The 21889-nt window shown below is 34.6% G+C and overlaps 1 protein-coding gene across 2 annotated transcripts in view; it reads right to left on the bottom strand.

Annotated features, from left to right (window-relative positions):
* FCHSD2 (FCH and double SH3 domains 2) overlaps positions 1–21889 on the bottom strand; it is a 275661-nt gene that overhangs the window by 217008 nt on the left and 36764 nt on the right. For both annotated transcript variants that reach the window (XM_027579041.2, XM_027579042.2), the window contains exon 3: positions 14506–14551. In XM_027579041.2, coding sequence (XP_027434842.1) covers positions 14506–14551 — 46 coding nt within the window. The remainder of the gene's footprint in view (positions 1–14505; positions 14552–21889) is intronic.

The following is a 21889-nucleotide window of genomic DNA, read 5'->3' as shown; positions in this document are numbered from 1 at the left end:
AATGGAGACTTAAAAGAGCAGTTTTCCTGTTACTGAAGTTAAACTGGTATAAATTCAAATAAGAGTGTTGTAACTTCAGAATGCCAAATGTAATCCCCTCGATAAGCACAAATACAATAGCTACAGAATATAGATAAAAGGAAATGAGGAAGGAATTTAAACATTTCACTACCAAAAAAAAAAATGAACTGAACAGAAGACAGCAATGCAGGAAATGAAGGATGAAAAAGCTATATAAGGCACATACAAAACAAAGAGCACAATGACAGAAGTCCCTCCTTATCAGTAATTACTTTAGTAAGTGGATTAAACACTCCAATAAAAAAACGGAGATTGGCTGAATGGGTAAAAATACATGATCCAATTATATGATGTCTACACAAGACTCACTTGAAATCCAAAGACATAAACAGGATGAAAGTAAAAGGATGAAAGATGATATTCCATGCACACAGCAACCAAAAGAGGACAGAGGTCGCTACACTAGTATCACACAAAACAGATTTTAAATCAAGAAAGATCATGAAACATCAAGAGGACATCACACATTAATAAAAGCTTCAATGCAGGGATAATATGGAGTAATTAGAAATATTTACATACCTAATGACAGACCATCAAAATATATGAAGCAATAACTGACAGAATTGAAGGTAAAATGAGATACTTCTACAATAATAAAGACTTTAATACACCACTCACAATAATAAACAAAACAACCAGATAGTATGTAAGGAAATAGAGAAGGTTTAAACAACAAAACTAACTAGATCTAACAGACATAAACAGAACACTATACCCAACAACAACAGAATACACATTATTCTCAAGTGCACATGGGACATTTTCTAAGATAAATCATACATTAGGGCCATAAATTAAGTCTCAATAGATTTTAAAAGATAGATATCATACAAGGTATCTTCTCTATCAACAATGGGAAAAAGTTAGAAATCAATAAAGAAGGAAACATGAAAAATTCACAAAACTGTGTAAATGAAACAACATACTTTTAAACAACCCTAGCTCAAAGAAGAAATCACAAGGGAAACTAGAAACTACGTAGAGACTAATGCAAATGAAAACAGAACATACCAAAAATTATGGGACACAGCAAGAGCAGTGCCAAAGGGAAAATTTATAGCTATAAATGCTTATATTAAAAATCAAGATCTCAGGGGTTCCTGGGTGGCTCAGTCGTTAAGCATCTGCCTTCTGCTCAGGTCATGATCCCAGGGTTCTGGGATCCAGCCCCACATCAGCCTCCCTGCTCAGCAGGAAGCCCACTTCTCCCTCTCCCACTCCCCCTGCTTGTGTTCACTCTCTCCCTGTCTCTCTCTGTTAAATAAATAAATAAATAAAATCTTTTAAAAAAAAAATCAAGATCTCAAATCAACAACCTAACTTTAGAACATAAAGAACTAGAAAAAGAGCAAACTAAACCCAAAGCTAGCAGAGGGAAAGAAATTAAATAAAGATTAGAGCAAAGAGATACGTGAAACAGAGAATAGAAAAACAGAGGAAATCAATTAAACCAAAGTTGGTTCTTCAATAAGGTCAACAAAATTGACAAAGCTTAAGCTAGATGGACTAAAGAAAAAAGAGAGAAAACTCTAATTACCAAAATCATAAGTGGAAGTGGGGATTCTACAGAAATAAAAAGGATTTTAAGAGAGTGCTATGAACAACTGTATGTCAACAAATTAGATAACCTAAATGAAATGGACAAATTCCTAGAAATATAAAACCTACGAAGACTAAATCACAAATAAATAGAAATCACAAATAAATAGAAAATCTGAATACAACTGTAACTAGTGAGGAGACTGAATCAGAAAAAAAAAAAAGAAAAGCCCTGGACTTGATGACTTCACTGGTAAATTTTACCAAACATTTAACAAAGAACTAATACCAATCCTTCTCAAACTTTTCCAAAAACTTGAAGGGGAGGGAACACTTCCTAACCCATTCTATGAGGCCCAATACTTTGATACCAAAGCCAGACAAAGACACTACAAGAAAGAAAATTAAAGACCAGTATCCTTTATGAATACCAATGCAAAATCCTCAGCAAAATACCAGCAAACAGAATTTGTTTTTAAAACATTTAAAATCAGGGGCACCTGGGTGGCTCAGTTAGGGTAGTGAGACTGAGCCCCGCAACTCTGCACTGGGTGTGGAGCCTGCTTAGGATTCTCCCTCTCCTTCTCCCTCTGTCCCTCCACAACCCCCTCTCCCCCCTCTGAAAAATAAATATAATAAAATAAAACATTGAAAATCAAGCTATATCAAGTATTTTGAGAAAAAAAATTAAGTCTGCTCTTCCCCCAATGTATTTCTTACCCATAGTTGCGAGCTAAGAAACTCAAAAAATTTAAAAAAAAATTATTTTAAATAAGAATCACCATAAACACAGAAAATAACCCTCAATCTTCTCTCAAAATAGTTATCCTCATTGTTCTACAGGAAGAGGTTGGCAGAACGAAAAGCTCCAAGTATGTAGTCTGCCATTTCGAATAATTTTGCCAATGCTTCTGTAATAGCAAGAGCCAGAAAGCTAACTGCACACAGCTAAATTAAGTTACATTTTAAACCTCTATGCTGATGAAATTTACCAAAAAAGAACCCCACCACATACACTAACTTCTTGGGTAGTATGCCCAACTCCTCTTCATAAATTTATTTCTTGAAAGAATAAAAATAGCAAAAACTTTAGGGGCAACAGTGTGTCACAACAGGCTATTTGACAGGGTGTCCATATTTGCTCCTGTTTGTCCTCAAGCAAGGAGCCGCCCTTAAAGTCCACAATCTTTTCCTGCTCTTTCTCTCTAGCCACAGTAACCTTTTGTATCCTCCTTTCACTAGCAGCATTCTGCCAAAGACTACAGGAAGTAAATTAATACACAGAACTTGCCCTTAGCAATTTCAGTTTGAGTACTGCAAATTATTTTACCAACACCTCAAGTGGTTAGCTAACTGCAGTCAAAAGCCAGATTTGATTTTACCCTAATATTTAAGGTTGTTTAGTGACTCTTACATGGCTTCTGTGTTTTCAGAGATTCGTTTCTTGTTTTGTATAAATAGATATGCAACACATCTGTTATTTCTAGAGAATTACAAAGTGAATTTCACAAACCATGCTTAAAAATAAAACATTAATACTCTTGTAGGAAATTGAAAGTACCAAGCAATGTGAAAAAGTTCAGGGATCATCCCTTCAAGTATAAATAAGGTTATGCAATATTATTTTCTTTCTTTCTTCTAACATTCCCCTAAAACTCTATTACGAGTTTACTTTGCATGCGCTTCAGGTACTGTTTTTCAGATTGCTGTCATATGGTCAATCCACTTGAATTATTTTCCTTTATGATATTTCTCTATTAGGATGGCTCATCTGTATGCTCTCTAAATTTCACAAATAATACTCAACCTTTTTGGCCAATCAATCCTTTGCAGAGAGGATGACAACATTACACCACTAATAATTCTATAAAGGTCCTATCAGTGTCTTTGAAGGAAAAGAAGTCAATATATTTAATTGGAAGATAACACACAACCATAGAATGTAAGCCCTCTAAGTGCTAGAACTTTTTTGGGGGGCAGTGCCCTAGTAACTAGAAGAGTGCTCAGTAAGTATTTCCCAACACATGGAAACTGGTATATCTCAAAATAAACTTCTAATTTAAAAACAGTATTTTATTAAGCAATTAAATGTAGTAATAAATTCTTCTAGAGCACAGATTCTCATTCATCTTATGGTCTAACTAGGGAAACATCAACATTCACGAGATTGAGCTCCTGACAGAGGTGAACCACCAGACTAAAATATTAAAAAGGAACCAAAACACAACCACCACATTTTTAAAGGCTGTTTTAACACTGGCAAAACTGACAGAGAAGATTAAGTGTGCATATAAATTGCAATTCCATTTCTTTTTGAGGTATTTAGATACTCTTGACTACTCAGATGATGTACCAACGACAAATAGCAGCAAAAGCTACAGAACTTTCTGAAAAGGAAGCCTATAGTAATGTCATTACCAAACATTACTAGTAGACAGCTGGTACAAAGATGCTTCACATACTTTCAATTTAACAACTAGCAGACTCTCTAAAGGAAATTCCCACAATAAGACCAAATGCTCTAATTTTCAGTTGATTTTTAAATGTGCCTAAATGTAATGGTTAAGAATATATATTGGTTTTTATAATAATGCTTAATCTGAAATGCATAAATTAAAATTAAATTCTCAGATGTTTGACCTTTCTCTAATTGTGCCTTGACAAAATTTTAATGTAACAAAACTTCATGTTTTTAGAGCACCAGCAATATGTGATATAGCAAAAAAATACAGACATGGTTTGAGACAATCAGGTAAATGCTAAAAAAAAATCTACTATCATTAATATAGAGTCAATCAGGCTTGAACACTGGCAATATCGGTGATGTTGTGTTCTAATCCATCCAAGCCACCAAAACAAACCATAAAATCTTATTAGGCCCAACATTACCCACATAGTATTTCTGCTCATATTTAACAGAAATCTATTCATGAAGGGAAAAAACTGAAAAATTCCCAATACAAACTATTTTACAATACAAATGACCAGACCTATCAAAAAAGTCAATGTCACGAAAAACAAAAAAGGTGGAGGAAATATTCTAAATAAAATCAAGGGGCGCCTGGGTGGCTCAGTTGGTTAAGCGACTGCCTTCGGCTCAGGTCATGATCCTGGAGTCCCGGGATCGAGTCCCGCAAAGGGCTCCCTCTGACCCTCCCCCTCTCATGTGCTCTCTCTCAAATAAATAAAATCTTTTTTAAAAAATAAATAAATAAAATCAAGAGACATTATCCACCAAATGCAATCTGCAAACTTTAACTGGATCTTGGGAAAACAGCTTAGACATTTCAGGAATAAATGAGGAAATCTGAATATAAACTACGTATTAGACATTACAGAATTATTATCTTGGGTGTGATAATGACATTATAATTATTTGGGGAAATGTTCTTGTTCGTAGAAGATGCAAAGTGAAATATGTAGAAGTATGATGACTGCAGCTTACTTTCCAAACAGTACAGCTTAGGAAAAAAAAAGTGTATCACCACAATATTAATATAGCAAAATGTTAATAACTGGTTAACAGAGAGGCAATTAATAGTATCCCTTTTTTAAAAATACTATTCTTCAGTGTATTATTCTTTCAACATTTCTGCAGATTTGCAGTTTTTCCAAATAAAAGATGAGAGGAAAACAATGTCATTAGGTCAGTTAAGTTTCTTATATTTTTTAAAGAATTTATTTATTTGAGAGAGAGAATGCACACGTGTGAGCACAAGTAGGGGGAGGGCAGAGGAAGAAGCAGCAGACTCCCCACTGAGCTAGGAGCTAGAAGCCTGATGAGGGGCTCAATCCCAGAACCCTGAGATCAGGACCCAAGCCGAAGTGGGATGCTTAACCGGCTGAGCTAATCAGGCGCCCCCCTTCATATTTCAATTCAATTCAGTAAAAAATTCCAAAATCTAAAGTTGGTTAACACAATGAAAATTTCATTTTGTAAATCACTTATGGCTTAAAGTAATAACTTAATTGATTCTTGTTACAGATCATTTTAGATAACTTGGATTATAAAGCAAATTTCAATAAAGCTGATCTTACTGCATGGATTTCTATTATAAAATCTGAGTTACTGTTGCATTTTTGAAGACCTAAAAAAATTTTAAAGACTTTAAGAGAGAGTTTTTTAAAAAAATTCTGGCATAATAAAGATAGTTAAGTAGTTATCCTAATGAAACAGTAGGTGTTCTCATAGCGGGAGGATTTTTACAATGCTTCCCAAAGGCAAGAAGATCCTCCCACTACTTTACCTCATTCTATTTCCGAGACACATTAGGACTTGGAATACCTGATAATACATGCAAAGGTCCACAAATTTAATTGATCACTCTCTTTCTACTAGGGAAATCCATTATCTAACAAAGCTAGGTTACAACAATTTACAGAGATAAGTAAAACTGAGACACTAAAAACAATAAAGACCATCTTATATAGGTACACATAGGTTGGGAAGCAATTTCATATTCATTAGCATATCTGACTATCCTGAAAAGAAGGGAGGGGAGAATGATCATCATTCTCCTTTCAAAAAATGAAGGAAAAATAAAAGTCAAAGAAGTAATTTTCCTAGTATCATCAATTTTATGTATTTCAGATGAAATATTCCTGCCTTTGAAGTAGTGTCCCATTTCTTGTCCATAAAATGAAAACTATGTAGTCAGTGGCTATAGTAATAAATACAATAAAGCAATTAGATATCTACTCCCATACCCCTCTAAAATACCAAAAGACAACAGCCCACTATGAATATATTATACATACATAATATTAGAAATATTTCATTTTGCAACATATTCCTCAGTCTATGAAAGAAAAAAGCCATTAGGAGTATCCTTTCTTAATGTCTCCTCCCACATTTCAACTTTTCTTCAAACAATGAAATCTCTACATAGCCTGAAAAAAAAAAAAAGAATAGAGCTCATCAATTCTATTAAGATACATATTTTTTAAACATCTTAAGATCTCCACCTGTTGACAACATCTCACAACTGCTGTCAGAAGCTGGTGGTTGTTCTGTTGGCTTGAGGAGACAACTGCAACTCATATATTTCCAACAACAAACATTTAAAAATCACCTGAGTGTTGTCTAAAAACCTTCACTGGCACTGTCTGCTAAGACCAAGACGCGTCCTGCATGGAAACGTGAAGAATGGTATCAGGAAAGGAGAAAATCCCTGGAGGCAACACTGGGATATTCTGTTAAGAAATGCTACATTACTAATATACTAAGGTGTACAGAGGTAATATAGTATGGAAAAATATGTAAATTAATGGCTCTGGATCTAAAAGTTATTCAGAACAGTCAGACTTTGAATAGGAAGAAATTTATTTTTTTTAAAGATTTTATTTATTTATTTGAGAGAGAGAATGAGAGATAAGGAGGAGGGTCAGAGGGAGAAGCAGACCCCCCACCGAGCAGGGAGCCCGATGTGGGACTCGATCCCGGGACCCCAGGATCATGACCTGAGCCGAAGGCAGTCGCTTAACCAACTGAGCCACCCAGGCGCCCTGAACAGGAAGACATTTTAGAAATACCTTTATCAATTTATTATATTTATATTTCCCTTTTAAAATATGGCCAAGAAATAGATATTTTAAAATATCATTTCTAATTAATGCTGAAAGAGTTCTTTCAAAAACTGTAATCAAATGATAAAAAAGCACAGTGTCACACACAATTTAATCGGAATTTTTGTTGTTGTTAGAAAAAAATACCAAATTTCTCCTAAAAAATAGGTGCCAAGATATTTATAATTATGTCACCTAGTAGTAATAACACAGAAAACAGACATTCACATTCTGCTGCTAGGAACATAAATAACTATTTTTTGCAGTACATTCATTAAGATTACTAATGCCTTAAAAATGTACATAACTTCTGACCCAGAAATTTCACTTATAGGAACTGGTGCAAGGAAATAATCAGAGATGAATGTAAAGCAGTCCAGCCTAACAGTGTTTATATCAAAAAAAAAGTAAACTAGAAAAAAAACTAATAAATATTAGTTAAGTAAATAAAATGTTAAATAAATGCTATACCAAATAAAATGAAATAAAATTATTCCAAATCGTAATATGCAGTTACTTCCAACAATGATATAGAAATATGTTCACTGTTATTGGTAACTAAAGAGAGAATACCCTGAACAAAACATTTATAAATTTTAAATAAACTCTTTCAATATATATAAGTTTTAATGTTCATTAAAAAAACTATAAGGTTATATGATAGCACATTAATTAATTAATTAAGGCAATCTCTACAGGATGGGGGGGACAAATTTTTTCTCCTATTTGATTTCCAGAATCTTCTACAAAAAATATATTTGTTATATCCATATGAAGGAAATTGTATTATAGTATTCTGTGTGCTCAGAGCTGTTCTTTATGAAATTTTATTAAATTATAATGAAATAATATAAATATAAAACCTTTTTAGGAAATCACTGTATGAAATGTTTCAAAATAAATGGGGGGTAAGCTGATTTCCTTATTAATTTAATTAGAAAAACAGGACCAAGAATCAATGAATCCAACTCAAATAAGAGCTATGCGGCAATTACAGAGAAAACGCAGGTTGAAACAAGAGGCTGCAGACTCAAGGAAAGGTCTCCAAGAAATTGGAGGTTTTGATGAACTATATGACATACTTAAAATACTGGAAAAACTGAGAAAAATAAAAGAAGAACTAAATAAGTATAGTTTAGAAAGAGTTAACATTGTTAAGATGTCAATTCTTCCCAAACTGACCTACGGATTCAAAGCAATCACAATCAAAACCCCAAAACCCCAGGGAAATGAACAAACTGATTCTAAAAGGTATGTGGAAATATTAAGGGCCAAGAATAGGGAAGACTCTAATACTACAGCTATCAAGGTTTATTAAAAAGTTACAGTAATTAAAACTGTAATATGGGCAAAAAGATTTTTTAAAAAAATACATTAGCTGAATAGAATATAAGTCCAGAAATAGACTTACACATACACACCTACCTACATATGCTGCTGATGGGACTGCAAAATTATACAGCCAATATGGAAAACACTTTGACCATTTCTTAAAAAGTTAAAAATAAGCTTATCAAATAACCTGGCAATTCCAGTCCTACATATACACCCAAAAATATGAAAACACAGGTCCAAACAATGACTACTATGTGAATGTCTATAACAGCATTATACATACTAGCCAAAATTGGAAACAATCCAAGTATCTATCAATTAGTGAATAGCTAAACAAAATGTAGTGTGTGTGTGTGTGTGTGTGTGTGTGTGTGTGTGTGTGTGTGTCCATACCATGGAATATTACTCACCAATAAAAGGAATGGATTACTGATACATGATAGAACATGTATGAACTTCAAAAACATGTGCTAAGTGAAAGCCAGGCAAGACTACATATTGCTTTAAGAGTACATTTTTACAACATGTCCAGAAAAGGCAAATTTATAGAGACATAAAGCTGATGGCTGCCCTAGGCAACAGAGATTGACTGCAAACAAATACAGAAAACTCATTCTATTAATAGAAATATTCTTTTTTTTAAAAGATTGTATTTATTTATTTGAGAGAGAGAATGAGATAGAGAGAGCATGAGAGGTGGGAGGGTCAGAGGGAGAAGCAGACTCCCCGCTGAGCAGGAAGCCCGATGCAGGACTCAATCCCAGGACTCCAGGATCATGACCTGAGCCGAAGGCAGTTGCTTAACCAACTGAGCCACCCAGGCGCCCCTAATAGAAATATTCTAAAACTAAACTGTGCTGACAGTCGCGTAAACCTAAAATTTGCTAAAAAAAAAAAAAAATTTAATTATGCATTACAAATGGACAATATTTAGTGATACATAAGTTATGCCTCTCAAAAGTATTTAGCAAGGGAAAGCAAGCAGGAAGCTATAAATGAAATGTCTGGTAATGTACTGGTAATAGTTGAGGCTAGGTAACAGCAAAGAAGAATTCACTCTTCTAATCCCTATTTTCATATATGCTTGAAAATTTTTCATAATAAAAATTTTTAAATAAGAAAACAAGTAACTTTTTTTATTTTTTTTAAGATTTTATTTATTTATTTGACAGAGAGACACACAGTGAGAGAGGGAACACAAGCAGGGGGAGTGGGAGAGGGAGAAGCAGGGAGCCCGATGTGGGGCTCGATCCCAGGATCCTGGGATCATGACCTGAGCCGAAGGCAGACGCTTAATGACTGAGCCACCCAGGTGCCCCCAAATAACTTTTTTTAATTGGCAAAATATTTGAACACTTTACGAAAGAATATGTACCAAGAGCAAATAAACACATGAAAATGATGCTTAACATCATTAACAGGTAAATGCAAATTAAAACCACAATGAATACCACTGTGAACCTATTACAATATCTGAAATTGAAGACCATATCGAGTGTTGGGGAGAACGTAGAACAACTGATACTCTCATATACTGCTGGTGGGAATATAAAATGGTACAACTTCTTTAGAAAATAATTTGGCAGTTACTTCAGAAGACCCAGCCATTCTACTCCTATGTATTTACCCAAGAGAAATGAAACCATCTGTCCACACAAAAATGTTCATAGCAGTTTTATTTATAATATCTAAAATAAAAACAACTCAAATGTCCATCAAGAGGTGAATGGATAAACAAATTGTGGTATATTCATACAAGAGAATATGTTCAGCACAAAAAAAATGACCTATTTGATACACACAACACAAACTGTAAGATAATTATGCTGATGAAAGAAGCCAGGTAAGAAAGAGTACATACCATATAATCCCATTTATATAGAATTAAAATTCTAAGAAATGCACACTAATCTATAGTGATAAAAAGTAGACTAGTGATTGCCTGAGTGATAATGGGGAAAAGACAATCAGGGGTGAGTGACAGGAAGAGATTATAATAAGACATGAGGAAACTCTTGGTTGCTACAGACATGTTCTTATCTTGATTGTGATGATAGTTTCACAAGTATGTAACCCACAAGGCTGGGTTTTTGTTTTTGTTTTTTTAAGATTCTATTTTTAAGTAATCTTTACACCCAACGTGGGGCTCAATCTCACAACCCCGAGATCTGGAGTTGCAAGTTCTACTGTCTGAGCCAGCCAGGCACCCCGAAGGCTATTTAAGAAAAAAGTCAGTATAGGGTGCCTGGGTGGCTCAGTCGTTAAACATCTGCCTTCGGCTGAGGTCATGATCCCGGGGTCCTGGGATCGAGTCCCACATCGGGCTCCCAGCTCAGCAGGAGGCCTGCTTCTCCCTCTCCCACTCCCCCTGCTTGTGTTCCTGTTCTCGCTGTGTCTCTCTCTGTCAAATAAATAAATAAAATCTTTAAAAAAAAAAAGAAAAAAGTCAGTATAGTGAATACTTGTGTAAGAGTGAGAGCAGTAAAGGAGGAGGGCACAAGTGGGATTTTTGGGGTGGTGTTAATGTTCTGTTTCTTGACCTGGGTACTAGTTATATGGGTGTGTTCACTTTGAAAATTCATGGAGCTGTACCTAGGATCTATACACTTTTCTATATGCATGTTATACATCAATTTTTAAACAGCTTATTAAAAAGAAAATAGGATATTACTATACATTAATCAAATGTCACTTTTTAATTTTAGACAATACCAAGTGTTAGCAAAGATGTGGAGCAACTAGAACTCTCATACATTGCTGCTGAGCATCATGTAAACTGGGAGAATCACTTTGGAAAACCAGTTGTAACTATTAAAGTGCTAACATACATATATACCCAGTGACCCAGCAGTTCTACTCCCAGGTGTTTACCTAACAGAAATGCATCCATATGTCCACCAAAAAACATGTATAACAGTTTTCCTTAGAAGCAATGGTCAAAATCATCCAAAACTGGAAGCAACTCAAATTTTAATCATCAGTAAACTGGAAAACAAACTGATATATTCATTCAGTGGATATTATAGAGTAATGAAAAAGAGTAAGCTACTCCTACACACAACATATATGAAGCTCAAAACTTAATGGTGAATGAAAGAAATCAGACACAGAAGAGTACACAATACATGATACCATTTAATTTAAATTCAAAAACAGTAAACAATCCAAAGGTAACTATTCTGATAAGAATCAGTGTACTGGTTACCATTGGAAGGTAGGAGTAATGACACTTCTTGGACCCTGGTAATGTTCTACATCTTAATCTGAATAGTAGCTACAGGACTGTGTTCACTTCATAAAAATTATCAAACAGTATACTCAAGATTTGTCCATCTTACTGTATATATGCTGTATTTCAATTTCTAAATCTTTTTCCTTTAACCTCTACACACAATGTGGAGTTTGAATTCATGATCTCAAGATCAAGTTGCATGCTCTACCAACTAAGCCAGCCAGGCACCCCTATTTCAATTTTTAAAATCTACCCCCCCAAATTTCACCCCTATACTGAGCCAGAGAAAGAAAGAAAAAGAAATAATGTAAATAGTCCAGCTGTCCTCTCTGACCACATCCCATCACCAGTGAGTGTATTTCCTCAGACAGCAAATGCAAGTAATAAACCTGACATAATCAGTGCATACTAGCAAATCCACAGATAGAATGTTAGTCATCTGAGGGGTTTCTCTACTATTGATAAGATGTAAAAACACTGTTGAGGCAGCTAAAGAAGAGTGTAGAGATACTTCGTCTATATCATCAAGAAATAAATTGAACAACTGTCAAAATATTGAAGAGTAAGAACAGAAAAATCACTTAAAAAGTAAATATGACAAATAACAAGAAGAATCTACACACTCTCCATTGGGACATGCTTGTCCCAAGCAGAGAGACAGTGGAACACTTTAATTTCTGAATATTATTATTCTATGAAATTTTAAAATATACATTAGGTATCTTATACAGTTTATACATTATTATATAGAACTGTATAAACAAAACCAGGTATAATTTACTTAAAAGACATTTAAAGAAATTTTTCAAGAATAAATTAGACTGCTCTGTAAAATGCAATTCTACTGTACTACACACATACATATATACACAAAAATACATATATCTACATACAAATAACACAAATATATGTTATAAACACATAAACACACATAAAAACATATATATATATGCACTTAATAGAACAAAAGATAGAAGTCTATATCATTTAGAGTTAGAAAAGTAACAAAAGTACTAAAATAGTGCCAAATTACACTGGAAAGAGTAGGCCAAAAGGAATGGCTTAGGAAGCTAATTTCTTATTTATTATAAGAAATAATCCAGCAATAATGTCTAGAGTTGACAAATCATGAATCAATTATAAGCACATTATTTAAAGATACGGAAATGATCACCAGGAGAACCAAAATAGTCATCTACTTTTAATCTTTTCTCTGAGGATATTGATTGCGATTGGAACAAAGGACTGCTAATTTTCATGCAATTTAATGTACTGTCTTGTATTTTTAATCATGAGCCTGTCCTATTTGATTATTAAAACTTTAAATCATGTTCCAGACAAATATATCATACAAAAATTTTCACTTCATATAAATTTTAAAAGATCATATACTTTGGTCCCAGTGGAAACATATCTATAATAACTGCCCTATTTCACAGGTTTATTGAGAGGATTACATCAGATAATTTATGTAAAATAATTAGCAAAATGCCTAGTACGCGATTCAATAAATTTTAGCTTTCATTATATTTGCATAGAATAAGGTTCAACACTAATTATTAGAACTGACACTAATTCATTATGTAAAGTACCTGATAAATAAGCACTCAATAACTAATGACTGAATTAACTAATTAATGAGTCTATCTAGCTTTCAAGAAATAGATAATTACCTTCTAAGATTACCAAATAAAATAGTTACCTTGTTAACTACAGTGAAATCAGAATAAAACTAAAATCAAAACCTAACATTTATAATTTTGGGAGTGGGAGGAGATCAATTTTAGAATTCTATTCCACATAGAAAGTAATTGCTTACAAGGGCCAAAATTTCCAAATCATGTCAAACTGTTTTTATACAAGGAAAGGTAGTTATTAATTCTTAACATATCTACAAAATGATATACCAACATAATTTTTCTTGGCACATTTAGTTATCTGGGAGCAAATAAGATTCTAATTAAAATAAAAGAAGGAAATGCTTAAATTTCCCTAGAAATAGCACTACACCATCCACTGAAAGTACATCATTCTTATCAACAGGAACCTAAATAGAAATAAATGTCTCACTGGATAAAATAAAATTAACCTTCCATAAGACTGCAGAGAATAGGATATATAAGAGAATGAATACACAGCTGACCCTTCAACAATGCGGGGATTAGGGGTGCCAACCCCCAGTGTAGTCAGAAATCCACATATAACTTTGACTCCCTAAAAATTTAATTACTAAAAGCCTACTGCTGACCAGAAGACTTACTGATAATATAAGCAGTCAATTAACACATATTTTGTATATGTATTATATACTGTATTTTTACAAAAAGTAACCCCTAAAAAAAATGTTAGTAAGAAAACTGAGGAAGAAGAAATACATTTACAATACTGTACACAAATTTATTGGGGGGGGGAACCCATGTATAGGCAGAACCATGCAGTTCAAAACCATGTTGTTCAAGGGTCAAGTATATATATTTATAAAATATGCCTTATTATTTACACTTGTAAATACTTTACAAATTCTATAAATATTATCTTCTCTCCAAAGGTTCATAACCTTCACTGTAGCAAGGAGCAAACTTACCTCCTCATCTAGAGATTCAAATGGAGTAAAAGGAGGATCAAAGTGAGACAGCCAGAATTAAAAAGAAAAACAGGATGCCGGGATAAAGTTTCTCTCCAACAACCATATCTGCCTTTAAGCAAAAGAGAGGTATACCTAGAATGGTCACCTCAATTTCCAAGCTTACCTGTGCATACTCTCTTTCAATGGCAGCCTTCTTCTGACTGAATGTCCTAAAAACACAAATAAAAATTCATTACTAGAAGTATAACAATAATTTTATGTAAATTTATCAACCACCCTCAGATACTACCTGGTAAACTGTGTTCAGGGAAAGGACAATATTTTATTCATTTATGTTCCTAGGTACTGCTGACAAAAAACTCTGGAGTCAGAAAATCAAATCAAACATTCAAATCCTGCCTCCACCATGTACTAGCTGAATGACCTTGGTCAAGTCACTTGACTTCTCTGTGTCTCAAAATGGGATAGTAACAGTATCCACACCATCGAGATAGTGTAAAATTTACTTAATTAAATATATTAAGTGCTCATTACACTGTCTAGCACACAGTAAAACTATATATGTTAGCTACTTTTATGACAATGGCTAATGCATAGTAGGCACTAAAAAATGTTTATTGAACTTAACCAATATAGAGGGAACTATAGAAAACAAAGTTAAAATTAAATTTGGGGGGCACCTGTCTGTCTCAAATGGTAAAGCATGTAACTCTTGATCTTGGGGTTGTAAGTTCGAGCCCCACGTTGGGTGTAGATTACTTAAAAATAAAATCTTTATTAAAAAAAATCAGGGGTGCCTGAGTGGCATAGTCAGTTACATGTATGACTATTGGTTTTGGCTAAGGTGGTGATTTCAGGGTCATGAGATCGAGGCCCACATGGGACTCCATGTTCAGTGCACAGTCTGCTTCAGACTGTCTCTCCCACTGCCCCCACCACACACTCTCTTTCTCTCGCTCTCTCTAAAACGAATAAAATTTTTAAAAAAGAAGAAAATCAAATTTTGACCAGCTTAGCAACATGAAAAATAGTCGTATCAATTCCTTCATTCCAGTCCTTTGTAACAAGAGTTACAAAACAAAGTACAAGGCCACTAATGTGGTATGATGAGTGCACCCTTTCCATACATGTATATTTTATAGATTCTACAGTAACACTTTTCACATTTTAACATTTATGATACTGGGATTCATCTTTTAATAACGATCAGCAGTATTTTCTTCTACCTTAACAGTACATGAAATAGAATTACACCTTATAAACCATAGGCAAAGTAGTCAATGAAATATGGTAATATTGACAATTTAGCTTAAGACTTTTCTATTAGGAGCCAGGCAGCTGTACTCTTTTTTTTTTTTAAGATTTATTTATTTATTTAAGAGAGTGAGAATGAGAGAGAGAGTACATGAGAGGGAGGAGGATTAGAGGGAGAAGCAGACTCCTCACTGAGCAGGGAGCCCAATGCGGGACTCGATCCCGGGACTCCAGGATCATGACCTGAGCCGAAGGCAGTTGCTTAACCGACTGAGCCACCCAGGCGCCCCAGGCATCTGTACTCTTAAAAGCATTTCACTAAGGCAGAAATATCAGAATAAAAAGTGAAAAATATAAAGAAAAGGGTGGGATTGGGAAAAAAAGACAATTTAAGCCAAAACTTCCACTTTAACAATTATTTAAATTTACCAACATGACTATTCATTTCTTATATAAGAAAAACTACTATTTAAGCTCTTACTACATTTGTTTTGAGTGAATAACTGTTATTTAGCCTTAAAAAGGAAATACCAACACATATGCTATAACAAGGATGAACCTTGAAGACATTACACTGAATGAAGTCAGTCTGTCACAAAAAGACAAATACTCTAGGATTCCATTTATATGAAGTACTTAGAGTAGTCAAAATCATATTGATGGAAAGAATGGAGGTTGCGAGGGGCTGGAAGGAGAGGATCAGAGGAGTCATTATTTAACCAGTACAGTTTCAGTTTTACAAGATGAGGGGTTCTGGAGATAGACAATGGTGATACTTGCAGAACAATATGAAGTACTTAATACCACTAAACTGTACACTTAAAAATGGCTAAGACAGTACATTTTATGTCATACATATTTTACTACAGTAAAAAAATGGAAAAAATAAAGTAGAGCAAGACCCATTTCTCCTTAAGGGGTACTGCACATTTGAAAGCATTTAACACAGTCCTTTAAAATACAATTAGTCTAGGGCGCCTGGGTGGCTCAGTTGGTTGGGCGACTGCCTTTGGCTCAGGTCATGATCCTGGAGTCCCGGATTGAGTCCCGCATCGGGCTCCCTGCTCAGCAGGGAGTCTGCTTCTCCCTCCCACCCTCTTCCCTCTCGTGCTCTCTATCTCTCATTCTCTCTCTCAAATAAATAAATAAAATCTTTAAAAATAAAATAAAATAAAATAAAATTAGTCTACTGTCCTTAAAACATATAAACTATGTATTAAATACGCATATATAAATATACTGTATGCATTTATATACTGTTTTATATAGCGCACGCGCGCACACACACACACCCCCCCAAAATAGTAATTAAGTTTTCTCTGGATAGCAGAATTACAGGCTTTCAACTTTCTTCGTTTACTTTCTATTATTTTCTGATGTTTTAGTAAGGATACCTATCATTTTTTTAAAAATTGAAGTCCTTATTTTTAAATAAATACACACACATAAACACATGCATACACGTTTTATGCACCCATGTTGTTTTACTAAAATTGTACCAGAAATTATTACGACTAGTACTACCAAATATGTGATCTTCCCATCTACCATAAATACCCAGGCAAAAGAAACTAAAATGAACTAACTTCTACTTTCCCCATTAAAAAATCTGAAAACTTGGGGCGCCTGGGTGGCTCAGTCATTAAGCATCTGCCTTTGGCTCAGGTCATGATCCCAGGGTCCTGGGATCGAGCCCCACATACAACTCCCTGCTCAGCGGGAAGCCTGCTTCTCCCTCTCCCACTCCCCCTGCTTGTGTTCCCTCTCTTGCTGTGTCTCTCTCTCTCAAATGAATAAAATCTTTAAAAAAAATCTGAAAACTTACCCATATTTGGAAGGAGGTACAATTTTTTAATATTTTATAAAACATGAAAGCAAAATATTTAAGCTATTTACTTAGTAGTTTTATTTAGTATTTAGTATTTATTTATTTAGCTTGAAAGCTAGATGTAACTCATCTTGAAATAAGGATGTTCAAGTGAAGTCACCAAGAAAACAGGAACTCTTTGACTCTGAACATGCATATTAACTAGTTTTCAAGTTCTCAGTGGAATTTTTAGTTGTTATGAAACAATTACATGTCTACTAAGTAATTTTCTAACAAAAGAAAACAAATCCAAGTTGACAACTATTCAAAATCAACATCATGAATATTAGAAATTTATTATAATTCACAGTCAAGAGAGCAGAACAAAAAAAACTTCTCATAATCTCCATATAAGATGAAAAAGCACTTGTTAAAATTCAACATCAGTTTCTCATAAATATCTTTAGAAATATTAATGGGTGCTATAATTAAACAGATGGACAAGAACAAGTGATGGCAAGGACATGGAGAAATGAGAACTCTCATACAACATTGGTAGGAATGTAAAAAGATGCAGCTGCTTCGGAAAATCATAGTCTGGGAGTTCCTCAAAAGGTTAAACATAGAGTTACCATACGACCCAGCAGTTCTATTCCTAGGTATATATCCAAGAAAATTTAAAACATGTGTCTACACAAAAACTTGTAAATGAACGTTCATAGCAGCATTATTCATGATCGCCAAAAAGTGGAAACAACCCAAATGTCCATCAACTGATGATCAGATAAAAAAGATGTGGTATATTCATATGATGGATTATTATTCAAAAAAGGAATGAAATACTGATACATGATACAATATGGATGAACCTGGAAAGCACTATGCTAAGAAGTCACATAAAAAGCCACATATCATAATATGGCTGAACCTGGAAAGCACTATTCTAAAAAGTCACATAGAAGGCCACATATTATATGATTCCATTCATATAGAATGTCCCAGAATAGGCAAGCCTATAGGGATAGAAAGTAGATCAGTGGCTGCTAAGGGTTGGAGAGTTAAGTTTGCCATTATTTCAAAAATATTTTTTTAACTAGATAGGTTGATTATAAAGTTCATATGGACAAATGAACATTTAAGAATAGTTATAAACATTTTGAAAAAGAATAGTATTTAAAAAAGACCTAGTCTCAACAGATAATAAAAATTAATTTAAAAAGTGACAATTCTTAAGACAGCTTGGTAATGGAACAGGAGTAAACAGAGAGATAATGAAACATAATCAGAAATATCTCTAACATAGAGCTACCCTACAACGCAGTAATTACACTATTAGGTATTTATCCAAAAGATACAAACATAGTGATTCAAAGGGCCACATGCACCCCAATGTTTAGAGCAGCAATGTCTACAATAGCCAATATATGGAAGGCCCCCATATGTCCATTGACAGATGAATGGATAAAGATGTGGTATGTGTGTGGGTGTGTTTGTGTGTGTGTATATACATATATGTATATACATAATGGAATATTACTCAGCCATCAAAAAGAATTAAATCTTGCCATTTGCAGCAACATGGATGGAACTAAAGAGTATTATACTAAGTGAAATAAGTCAGTCATAGAAAAACAAGTATCATATAATTTCACTCATGTGGAATTTAAGAAACAAAACAGATGAACATAGGGGAAGGGAGGAAAAATAAAAGATGAAAACAGAGATGGAAGCAAACCATTAGAGACTATTAACTATAGAAAACAAACTGAGGGTTGCTGGAGTGGAGGTGGATGGGGGGGTGGGGTCTTTTACCCTTTGAATCAAAATATTCTCTTTTCCAGTTACTAAATTTTTGTGTATTTGGGTGTCTTTCTCTCTTTTTCTTTTCTTTCCTCCCTCCCTCCTCCCTTTCTTTCTTTCTTTCTCTCTCTCTCTCTCCCCCCCTCTTTCTTTTTCTTTTTTTCAGTGCCAGAAACAAATTCTTTACTCTGTACATTCCAATTCAAAGTGATTCAATGCAAGGAACTAGGTGCATACAAAATTATTTGAGGATGTGGAGGGGGGCAAGAGGCAGGGATCCACAGGTGGGCTTCACTGGTCACCAGCATAGCTGGGACCAAGAGATCAGGGAGCACTGACTGATTTCACTACTATGACTGAGGTCTGGCCTTTGCCCTTGGCTTCTGGGGAGTAATCTAAACCTCTGGAATGTTATGACTGATAATAGTGTTTTTATTTACCTGAGGACTTTAGGCCATGCCAGAAAGTCTATGCTAACAATGTGATTTACTGGGAGTGGTGTGGAGAAGAGGGGGGCTGGGACACATGGTATGAACTCAACCTCTGAAGGAAGTGGAAACTAAGGTCAGCCCCATGGGCAGTCAATCATATCCAGTGACCAAACACACCTCTTCCCTTGGCTGATTTTAAATTACATCCTTTCACTATAAAAAAACACAACCTTCAGTAAACTTCCAGGGAGTTGTGTGAGTCCTACTATGAATTATCAAATCTAAGGGTGGTCCTGGGGACCCCTGATCTTGTAAGTCATTTCAGAAGTGAGGGTGATCTTAGAGACCTCCAAACTTGCAGTTGGTGTTAAAAGTGAAAGAATTGTCTTGGGGACTCCCTAACTCCGTAATTCATCACCAGGATCAGAAGAACACCTAAAAATGTTCAAATTATTAATGGTGGTAGTGAAAATGGGATATCAGTAACTATAATGATGAATGTTAAAAATAAACACACGCACTAAATGGCTAAAATTTAAAAGATCAGTGAAAATACAGATAATGAAACTCTGTTAGTGGTGGGAATATAAAATAATACAACCACTTTGGGAAAAAATACAGTATTTCTTATATAATTAAGCACATATCTATCTTGACATAACAATTTTAAAAGTAGGCATTTACCAAAAGAAATGAAAACATGTTCCTAAAAACACAAAAATATTTATAGCACCTTTATTCACAAACAGACAAAAACAGGAAACAGTCCAGGTGTCCATCAGTGGGACAATAGATCAACAAACAGTGATATATATCCAAACTATATAAAGAACTTTAAAATTCAACACCCAAAAACCAAATAATCCAATTAAGAAATGGGCAGATGACATGAACAGACAACCTTTCAAAGAGACACACAGATAGCCAACAGAGACACATGAAAAGATGCTCAACATCACTCATCATCAGGGAAATCCAAGTCAAAACTACAATGAGAGATCACCTCACACCTGTCAAAAGAGCTAAAATGAACAACCCAAGAAACAACAGGTGTTGACAAGGATGTGGAGTAAGGGGACCTCTCCTGCACTACTGGTAGGAATGCTGGTACAACACTCAAACTATGGAAGCAGCCCAAGTGTCCATCAACTGATAATGGATAAAGATGTGTTATGTATGTGTATATAGATATAGATAATGGAACATTACTCAGCCAAAAAAAAGAATAAAATCTTGCCATTTGCAACAACGTGGATGGAGGAAGGAGTATTATGCTAAGTGAAATAAGTTTCTCTTAGAGAAAGACAAATACCATATGACTCCACTCATATGTGGAATTTAAGAAACAAAAACAAATGAGCAAAGGTGAGAGAGAGTAGACAGGTAAACCAAGAAACAGACTTAACTGTAGAGAACAAAATGATGGTATCAAAGGGGAGGTGGGGGGGATGGGTTAAACAGGTAATGGGGATTAAGGAGGGCACTTGTTGTGATGAGCACCAGGTGTTGTATGGAAGTGTTGAATTACTATATTGTACACCTGAAACTAATATTACACTGTATGTTAACTAACTGGAATTTAAATTAATAAAATTTAAGTGATATATTCTTAAAATGGAATAAAACTCAGCAATAAAAACAAATGGACTGTAAGATGACTACCACATTTTTATTATCCTGAGTTAGTTCACCCCCATTATTTTACAAGTAACACTGTGTAAATGCAACTAATATCAGGATATAAAAATAATTTTTTAGCATGGATAGCAAACTGGGGTAGAGAACTAGTACTTAAATTATCAGCATGTTGACAACTCTGTCATAAAAAAAACCTTTATAGGGGGGTGCCTGGGTAGCTCAGTCAGTTAAGCCTCTGCTTTTGGTTCAGGTCATGATCCCAGGGTCCTGGGATCCAGCCCTGCAGCGGGATCCCAGCTCAGCGGAGAGCCTGCTTCTCCCTCTCCCTCTACCCCTCTCCCCTGCTTGTGCTCAGGCACTCAAAAAAAATTTTTTTAAACAAAGCAAGTAGAATAAAGAACTGAAACTATACAAGTCTGGCACAGTGGAAATTATTTGGCTCCTAATAAAAACATTCACCAACAACATTCACTGAGTATCTTCTGAATTTCAGGTATTCTGCTAAACAGGCACAAGAAATATAAAGATGAGACATGGACTCTCCTCTCAAGGGATTCATTAGCACAAGGTATAAATGGATGATGCCAAGATTCACACACGCTATCATCATAAAATGA

The sequence above is a fragment of the Zalophus californianus genome, chromosome 11 (assembly GCF_009762305.2).
Source record: "Zalophus californianus isolate mZalCal1 chromosome 11, mZalCal1.pri.v2, whole genome shotgun sequence".
In the NCBI taxonomy this organism is placed as follows: domain Eukaryota; kingdom Metazoa; phylum Chordata; class Mammalia; order Carnivora; family Otariidae; genus Zalophus; species Zalophus californianus.
The sequence above is the reverse complement of the archived record's forward strand: the minus strand, read 5'-3'. Positions and strand labels throughout refer to the sequence as shown.